Here is a 10,335-nt window from a genome sequence, read left to right as displayed (position 1 = left end):
AGCAGCAGCGGCGGCGGCGCGTGTGATCGAGCGCTGTGCGGCAGCGGCGGCCGGGAGCGGACACAGATCATGAGGCGTCCTGCTTTTTTCCTTCATTTGATTCGTTTTAACGCTCGACGGCCCGTTTGATCCGGATCTGATGGAGGGAGCCGCTGCGGGACCCGCGGCCGGAGGATGTTCCGCGCTGCCGGAGGACGCGGACGCGGTGGTCGGCGCGGGATGCGGGATGGATGCTGCAGATCTCGGTATGCGGAGGATCTTTCACATTCATGCTTCTGTCGATTTAATGCATATACGTTGCGTTTCCATGTAAATATACAGTTTAAGATTAGTGTTTTATAATATAGTCATGTTGGAAATACCTGACAGTGTCAGGTTTATAAATATTGTAATCAAACAGTACCATAGTATTTCCATTTCATACAATCATTGACTATTTTACTGCCATAGTACTTTTATTCTAAATGGCATAATGTTTAGATTATTCATTTTCAGTTTATTTTCATATAAACTGCAACGCTGTAAAAACATACCATGGAAATACATCATTTTACCATGGCAATCAGTACCTTAGTGTATTCAAATACCATGGTTTTACCATATGATCTCATCACTGAATCATGTTACTGCTACAGTATATTTTTTAAGTGACATAAGAGTTGAGTTATAGATATTTTTGTGTGTAAATGGATAAAAATTACATTGAAATACATGTTTTGTTTTGTTTTTTTACCCAACACCATGGCAATCATGAAAGTACTATGGTATATGAATATTTGATTAATCAGAAAGAGCATTTGTCTTTATTTGTCTTCCAAGACAGAAAATAAAAGTGAATATCTATAAATATATATTTTATTTTATATATATATATATATATATATATATAATATTATATTATATAAAATTATAAAATATAGAAATGGAATCATAAATACGATTATTTATATATATGTACACACACACACACACACTTTTAATTTGTAATTGTATAAATTTAAATATAGTTTTAATATTTCTTTATATTTTTGATTTTTTTTAATCAAAGATACAAATAAATAAATATATATATAATATTTTTTATAATTGTATATTTTACTTGATTTTGATTTTATATATATATATAAATATTTTCATAAATGTATATAATATAAATTTAAAATTATATTTTATATTTATTTATATTTTAGTTTTAGATGTAAAAAATATAAATAAAAATATTAGATGTATAATATTGTTTTTAATTGTATATTTTATACTTATATTTTTTATTTTATATATAATATAAAATATATTTCATAATTACGTAATTATTTTTATTTCTATTTTTATTTTATATGATTTTATAATTCAATAGAAATATTTTTATGAATAAAAAATATTACATATATTCACTTATTTTATTTTGTAATATATATAATACATAGATACAACTATGCAATTAACATATGTATGCAATAGATGAAAGACAGGTGTTTATGTACAAATTATATACTGATGCAGTATCGTGTTTTACCATGTTTTTGATATATATCATAATAATACCATGATATTCTTAGAAGAACCATCTAAATATCATGAATTATGAATTTTTGTGCCATGCCACATTACTTTTGTTGGATTCAGAGTGTGTGTTTATTTGTGCGGAGCATGTTTTGCGTGTTAACATCATATGACGTTGTGCTGAACGTCAGTCTGAGTGTGTCCTTCAAATGCAAACTCAAAGTCAATCTGAGTAATAATGCTCCGAAGTGTCTCGCTGAGGTGGAAAGTGTTTCCTCCATCCCAACATGCCTTGTGTTGACAGCTGTTCCTGTAGAATATCCTGTTGAGAACACACAGACAGGGGGTCTCTTTCAGGTCCCGTGGGCTTGATTTTAAGGCTCTGCTCGGCTGCTAATCCTGTTTTTTAGCCGCGCTTTTCCGCACTCAGCATTCCCGTTCATCGCGAGTTCAGAGCGTGTGTGTCGCCGTCACATGATCGTCCCTTCTGTCTGTTGATGTTCATTATTACTGTAGTGTTGACATGACGAGAGCTTTGTTTGATATTCCTGCTGCAGCTCTAATTAAATTAGATTGAGGTCTTGTTTATGTCTCATTTAGAAACATTGTATCAGATCGAAACATTGTATCACATAAAAACAGCATCAGACAGAAACATTGTATCAGATGTTTACACCTAAATGAAACTTATGAGCTATAAAACTATAAATAAATTCCTCTGGGTTGATAATAGCAAATCTGAAACTCTAAAGTAGACGTAAATGAGATTACCGAGGTCTTTTTCCCAAGAGAAACATCTGAGAAGCAATACTCTTCAGTAATAGTTTCCATTAGCTCTCTGTTTAATTCTATTGCTCTTAAATGCTCTCAAGCGAGCGATTATATATTATAAATGATCTCACATGTTTTTTGTACTATGAGCTGTGTGTGTTTACAGTAAAGAGAGATGAAACAAAGCTGTTTCTGCTCTTTTGCATGTTTGCGCGTGTTTCGTGTGGAACCGCTGCAGGTGGTTTGGAGTAACGTTAGAACCGGCGCTCGCTGATCCGCCCACGTCAAACCTGCTCTCAGATCAGATCTTATCCCGAAAAATAAAGCAGGCCTTGTGCTGTTCTGTCCAAGATCGCAGTCAGATTTGGGGAAATAAATGCATTTAGAGCTCCTTAGAAGCATATCAGAGGATCACGGGAAGGAAACGAGCATTTTGGGATGCATTAAGAGAGGAAGCACATTAAATCTCTACTGCTGAACGTATTCCAGAAATCAGAAAATCTTGTTTTTGTTCTTTATAGTTGTCTGGGTGATAATGCTGCACTGAATCTCGTTAGTCGTATTGTAGATTAGCGATCCAATGTAGAACCAAACTGTTTGTTTTATGCAAGTATATAAAATGTCCTTAAAATCAAATACTGACAATTGAGTATATCTATTTTTTTCCTCCCTTTAAAGGGGTCATCGGATGCTAAGTTCACTTTTACATGTTGTTTGAACATTAATGTGTGTTGTCAGTGTGTGTACAAATCTACCCTGTAATGGTAAAAATCCATGCAGTGGTTTTTAATTAATCTGTAAAAATAATATCCCCTTTTTCAAATCGAGCCGTTCTCAGATGCCTGTTGTTGTGGCGTCACACCCACAGAGGACACTCCCACCATAGTTGATTGACATGAGCTTTTTACCTCAGGTCAGCTGGAACAGTCCAGTAACTTCCATGTTTCGATGCCGGAGCAGAGATGTAAATTAGACAAGAATATCTCCGATTGAGCGATTGAGGTGTTGTGTTGCTGGATGTAATAATGAACATAGTGGTCGTCATTTACTCCCGACATCTGAGCCGCTGAAGATGCAGTGGATTATGTTTGTTTGTGAAGGGAATGCACCTCCCCATCTACATATATCCGTCTGTGTTCGCACGAATGATTCGTGATCCAGCTTCACTTACAGCAGAAGTGAGTGTAAGGGTTTTTTTGTGAAGGAATCTTTGCGATCGCCTTTCCTAATAATGTTTAGCGGCTAAATGTGGCTAAAGTAAACAGGCTCGTCACTCCACAGAGAGAAGAGAGGGGCGGGGGAGCAGTGCTCATTAACATTTAAAGCAGCCTCGACCAGAATGGGATGATTTTTGCAGAGCTGATTTTGACAAGGTAAAAAGGGTGTTGTTTTACACAACCATTGAGAATTTTTAACCAAAGTATATTATAGACTTTTCAGTAAGACCCTAGTCTAACACTTTGCTTCAAGCCTTTATATATAATGCATTATCAAAGTTTCTTTAATGCATTAATTTGATGACTTATGCACTTTTTTGTGCATGACTTATCATGCATGTTTTTGCATTGCATAAGCTCTTGAGTAATTTTAACTGCAGTTAATGCATTATAACACTTATCTATTCATTGTTATTCCTTGAAGTATAAAACACATGGCAAAAAACAGTTTCACATGCAACAAGGAGTCTGCATATGTCATAATGCATTTTAACTTTATTATTTATGAAAAGATATAGTACATTGTTCTATGCATTATCCTACACTGCTGTTCAAAAGTTTGGGATCAGTAAGATTTGTAATGATTTTTTTTTTTTAAAGATGTCTTTGTTCGTCAAGGCTGCATTTATTTGATCAAAAATACAGAAACAAAACTGTAATATTGCAAAATGTTATTACAATATACATTAATAGTTTTTATTTTAATATACTTTAAAATATAATTTATTCCTGTGATGCAAAGCTGAATTTTCATTAGCTGTTACTCCAGTCTTAAGTGTCACATGATCCTTCAGAAATCATTCTAATATGCAGATTTATTATTAGAATTATCAAAGTTGGAAACCGTTGTTCCAAATATTTTTTTGAAACCTGTTATTCAAAAGAGCAGCGTTTATTCAAATATTTTCTAACAATGTAAATCTATGCTATAATTTTTTATTAATTCAGCACATCCTTGGTGAATAAAAGTATTAATTTCTTTCAAAAAAAGAAAGAATAAAAATATTCTGACCCCAAACTTTTGAACAGTAGTGTATATTGTTAGAAAACCTTTATATTTTATATAAATGCTGTTCTTTTGAATCTTTTATTGATTAAAGAATCCTGAAAAAAGCATCACAGGTTCCAAAAAGTAAAATATTAAGCAGTACAACTGTTTCCAACATTGATAATTCTAATAATAAATCAGTACATTAGATTGATTTCTGAAGGATCATGTAACACTTAAGACTGGACTAACAGCTGATTAAAAATCAGTTTTGCATCACATGAATAAATTATATTTTAAAGTATATTAATATGAAAACCATCATTTTATATTATAATAACATTTTCCAATATTACAGTTTTTTTTGTGTGTTTTTGATATAAATATGCATGATTGTATGACTTTTATTATCTTACTATTTGCATTTTTTTTGCATTCAGAACGGACCTGTGAGCAAATTTTGAGTCGTGGCTCTCCGTTTGAGATCTAAAGGAGGACAACTGAAGCGAGTGGCTTGTTGTGTGCAGTTTGTTTTGAGAATAGAAGCCGTTGGCTGTTGTCGAGACTCAGTAGGTAACCTGAACTATGTGTGTCAGTCTCTGGCAAACAGACTGACGTGTTCGTACCTGTACCACAGATTTACACGCAAACACGTTCATGCCACAGGGCCTGTCCAGATCCACTCCACGCAGTTTGGAAACTTAGGAACATCTGCATAGGTTAGTTGAGGTTAGGTGACTTATGTGAAGTCATATGAAGGTTATTGTAAGATCTTCAGCTTCAAACCTGCAAATATATAAAGCTATGCTTCATTAAACAAACTGTGCAAGACAGAATTAAAAGCTGAGTTCAGTCCCAGAGTCACGGGTTTGTTTTTATGAGGGAATGCAGTTAAGTCAGTTGCTCAGCTGTGTTTTGAGTTAATCATAAATCTAGTTTTCTGAAGAAATCTCTGTGCTTTTGTACTATGTGAGGACTGTTAATAAACCCTGCAGGAACTGTGACCTGTTGATTGGCAGCCAGCATGTAAAAGGAATTCTGTTCTTTTTAACCTTTTATTGATCAAAGAATCCTGAAAAAAAGTATCACAGGTTTCAAAAAAATATTTGGCAGCACAACTGTTTAATTAATTCTAATAATAAATCAGCATATTAGAATGATTTTTAAAGGATCATGTGACACTTAAGATGTAAATTCAGCTTTGAATCACAGGAGTAAATTATATTTTAAAGTAGGGCTGGACCAGAATATTCGATTATTCGAATATTCGTTCGGTGGGTTGGCATTCGATTTTAAATTTTAAGATTCGAATATTCGTTTTTTATTTTTTTTCATACACCTGGCATCCTCCCCTAAACGGTTCTCATTCCCGCTTGAATATGAATGGAGAAAATCAGACTGCTTCACCACCAGCACAGAGAAAGCAAAGAAAGAGATTGAGCAATATTTGAGAGACAGTACTAGTCGGGCCCACTTACATGGTGGAAGCAAAATTATGGCTGTGACTGTCGCAATGACAACCTCGCAAATGCATGCAATAGGGTAAAGCTGGTCCAGCCCCAGCAAAAATAATTACCATGAATGTGTCAGGGGAAAGGTAAGGAGATATTCGAATAATTTATTAATAAACTAGTATTTGTGGCAAAGATGAAGATCCTGACTCACCATCTGCTCAATGGACGCGCCTTTAATGCCTGAATGCATTTTTATGGTTAGGCCCATAGCTAATGAAAGAGTTTTGTTTTGAATTTGAATTATTTCGTTTTCTAATCGTGTCTGAGGCAATGGCGTTTTGGTAATTTTTTGTGCAGCGCTCCTGTTCAACATCAGAAAGCGTATCCTGTTCGTTTTCTTTAAAAGCACGTTTTGTTGATAATGTGAGTACACACAAACTAAGGTAGACCCTTTACAGTTCCGGATGATATATTACTCTTACCTTTATGAGCAAAAATTAAGTTTCACATCGCACCGGCGCCTCCATGTCCTGCATGAATTATAAAGCGCGCTTCCACAAACGACTGCATATGCGCATAATAGCATACATTTATCTAGGTTAAACGATTAAACTAATATTGTGATATGCTTTAAGTTTTTTTTATATCTATGGATTTTTAAATCGTGATGACTTGAGAAGGTTAAATTCATCTGTCTGCCGCTGGCCGCTTGGTCGATACTTTAAAAAACAAAAACTTGAATTCAACAAATAAAAAGTGTTCCAAATATATTTCTAAATTAACTTCATAAACGAAAGAAACGGAAATAAATGTAATCACTTTACGAATAAAAACAGCAGCTGTGTAATGGGGAAGAAAAAGAGAAAAAAGACCGGTTTCTGTCGGACTCGGGCCAGTAACGTTAATTCTGATGAGCTGTCGTACGGTCCGGGCGAGGTTGTTAGGAATTTTTGCAACGAATGTTTGTTTAATGGCCTGTTTAACATTTTTATTTAGGCTACTTTCTTATTTAAATGTATTATTTCTTTGATTTATGTTAGCGTTTTGTTGGCTGCTTGTTCACTAACGGAAGTGCTAAAATAAACACGCACGTTTGTTAATAATGTTTGAGCCTCATTTATTTTGTGTTTCAAAATTATATACATATGTATTTTATATATAGGCCTATTTACACAAACGTTATGTATAATTTATATGTATATTTATTTATAAATCATTTATATAAACATAAATATATATATAAACACCGTGCCATTTTTTTTCGTTCTTCTTTTATTTAAATAGCCTCCCTCCGAAGCTTCGACTATTCGGTGTTGATTACTACTCAAAAAATGGTATTCGGACCAGCCCTATTTTAAAGTATATTATTATTAAAACCATCATTTAATATTGTAATAACATTTTGCAATATTACTGTTTTTTCTGTATTTTTTATATAAACGATTATATGATATTTATTATCTTTCTATTTGCATTTTTTGCATTCAGAACAGACCTGTGACTATTTTTTGAGCCTTGACCCTTCTGTCCTTCATCCTGATGGCAAATATAAATGAATAACAGTCTAGTTATTTTATTTTTTAGTGTTTTCCATTTTTATATTCTAAAATCCAGTTTTGATGTATTTTTTATAGTTAAAAATTATGTCTTATAAACTGAATTCATGAAGTTGTAGCAATTTCATAATTTATTAAAATTGTAACAATAATAGTGCCACAAAAAATGTAATAAATAAATTATTTTTAGTTTATTTAAGTTAGTTTTTTGGGAGGGATTCTGTGTTTTATGATTGAATGTACTGTAGATTTATCAAAAATGCTGGTAATTGAAATAAAATGATATTAATAATTAAATGAATTTTTTAAACTGTAATCAATAGTAAACATTATTATTATTATTATTAATTGTTTGTTTATTTATTTATTTGTTTATTTTAATTATTCCTTTGAGTACATTTTACTGTACAATAGTAATATACTTCTGCCATAATTTATTCAAGTTAAGGCAAACTTTTATTTTGTCAGGTTGTAGTGAAGAGCTTTGAGTTTCTGTGTATCTCAAAAACATTACATGCAGACTTCATATTTACATAGCAGTTGAAATATGCATACTTGTTTATATTGCAATTTAAGTAAGTCTACAGTACTACTTTTGATTTGACTTATTATCCAAATTCTGTGGCATTCTGCGTTTTACTGGATTCTGTGATTCTGTCCACGTTTTAAGATCTGAATGTTTTTCAAGTTTTCAAGTCTTTCTACACAATGAAGATGCTTGACTTTTGGATAAGGATTAATTTGTTTTCTTTACTTTTAGTTTTGGAAAATGTCTGATACTTAAAATAAACATACTATTATACAAGTTATAAGTAGCTTGTATTTATATTTACAAGTTTTATTAATTTTTTAATGTGCTTTTGTCATTCCTTTTTAAAATATTTCTGTAAATTTATATTTTTATTTTAGTTTTAATAATTGTCATTGTTTAATATGATCTTATTTTATTTCACTTAATTGTCAAGGCAACATTTTTCATTTAATGAATTCATTTTTTTGTTAATCTATTTATTTTTACTTGTTAACTTTTTAAAAAAAAATAGTTTAACATTAACAACACCGGTTTGACCCGTAAATTCAGTACATGTGGTAAAGATAGATTATTAGTGTCAGTAATTAATAATGTCCTCGTCGTGCTTCGATCATGCGAGACGCTCTAACACGTCTTCAATAGCGTAAGATCAGAACATAAGCTGCGTGTTACATGTTGCCATGGCGTCCATGGCGACGGCTCATGTGTCAGTGCGCTTTTATAGAAGCACACATGACATCACTGTTCAAACAGCGACATCACTTCATGTGTGTTTATTCACTGCTGCCATGTGTGTTGCTTTATGGTTGATAAGGGTTTCTAGGGTGCTCTAGCTGGTTGCTAGGTGCTAGATACCGTTGCTACTAGGGAGATTTCATATTTGCACTACCATTAGTGCAAATATGAACTAACATTTTGTGCACTATTAAAAAAGAGACTTTTTTTAATCACCAAAGCTGCTTTTATTTGATTAAAAATACAATAAAAACAGTAAAATTATGAAATATTTTTAGGATTACAAAACGCTGTCTTCTAAGTGAATATATGTTAAATTATAATATATTTCTGCAATCAAAGCTGCATTTTCAGCATCATTACTCCAGTCTTCTGTGTCAGGTGATTGTTCAGAAATCATTGTAATATGCTGATTTGCTGCTCAGGAAATATTTAGAAATCTTTTGTAACATTATAAATGTTTTTACTGTCACTTTTGAGCAGTTGAATGCAGTCTTGATGAATAAAAGTATACATTTCTTAAAAAAAAAAAATTGAATGTTAATGAGCATCAGTAATAGTGAGACTAGTAGACTGAGGCATCTGATGATTAAATGTATAACAAACCCTCTTCAGTTCATTCTTCGTTTGCACTGTTTGCTCATGTAAACAGAGTAATTCTCATTATTTGTGATATCAGACGTGCATTTCACCCAGACTTTCTAACAGCAGGCGGAGTTGGTGCGATTGTGGTTTTGTCATGTGCTGGAGCTCCGGCGGGATTCAGCGGATCAAACAAACGTCACTGAGTCTTTGAGTCTTTGAGTTCTGTCTTGTCGCGTGTGGCTCATCATCATCCGCCGCAGGCTGCAGTCTTGAGCGCTGCTTTACATAAGGCTTACGTAACGGACGGCTGAGTCTCGCCGAGTGCAGAAGATGCTCTTCCAGCTGTTGAGATCAGAGAACATGCAGCAGATAAGCTGATTATGAAGAGCTTCATCTGCAGTGAAGGGCCACACATATGCAGCAGAATCTCACTGTAGTCATTGGTTTCTTATGAGATCGAATGGAGCTCTCAGGTATGTTTTGTTTAATATGCATTTTGTCTGAAATGTTTCTCTAAAGATAAAACCGTTGTCTTGCAGTAGGAGTATAAAGCTGTAAATATTAGCGAGGTAAGAGCGTTGGCAAATTTCTCTATTTGTGCACCATTTTTTCTCAATATTTTTAAGAAGAAACACTTTAGATATTTTTTTTTTTTTTTTTCTTCTGTGGGTTTTAATGAATTGATACTAACAGTATCAGTAACTATATTTGATATTCAATATTATTTTATATTTTCTAAAAACAAAAAAAATAATTTAAGTTTTAGTCATTTTGTTATGCGCATATTTTCTCACATTTTCTTAATGCTAATGCCGTTTAGATCTATACAGTGACTTTTTTTGTTACTATATTCACACCATACAGTGTTATTTTAATATTATTTATATGCTATTTGAGTGTTTATTCATATTTTAATATTTCATATTCATTTATATTTTCAGTTTTATTTTAATTTTAGTTTTTGTTATGTTTTATTAGTTGTTTTTTACATTTT

The 10,335-nt window shown here is 32.7% G+C and overlaps 1 protein-coding gene across 3 annotated transcripts in view; it reads left to right on the top strand.

Annotated features, from left to right (window-relative positions):
* The window catches only part of pip5k1cb (phosphatidylinositol-4-phosphate 5-kinase, type I, gamma b), a 61,766-nt gene continuing 51,431 nt past the window's right edge, over positions 1-10,335 (top strand). For 2 of the 3 annotated variants that reach the window (XM_051131485.1, XM_051131460.1), the window contains exon 1: positions 1-245. In XM_051131485.1, the coding sequence (XP_050987442.1) occupies positions 140-245 (106 nt within the window). In that variant the 5' untranslated portion in view covers positions 1-139. Of the gene's footprint in view, positions 246-9,575; positions 9,815-10,335 lie in introns of those variants that run through there. The other variant, XM_051131469.1, reaches the window with a different exon arrangement.

Source organism: Labeo rohita, chromosome 2 (assembly GCF_022985175.1).
Source record: "Labeo rohita strain BAU-BD-2019 chromosome 2, IGBB_LRoh.1.0, whole genome shotgun sequence".
Classification (NCBI taxonomy): domain Eukaryota; kingdom Metazoa; phylum Chordata; class Actinopteri; order Cypriniformes; family Cyprinidae; genus Labeo; species Labeo rohita.
This window is presented reverse-complemented; position numbering and strand designations above follow the sequence as displayed.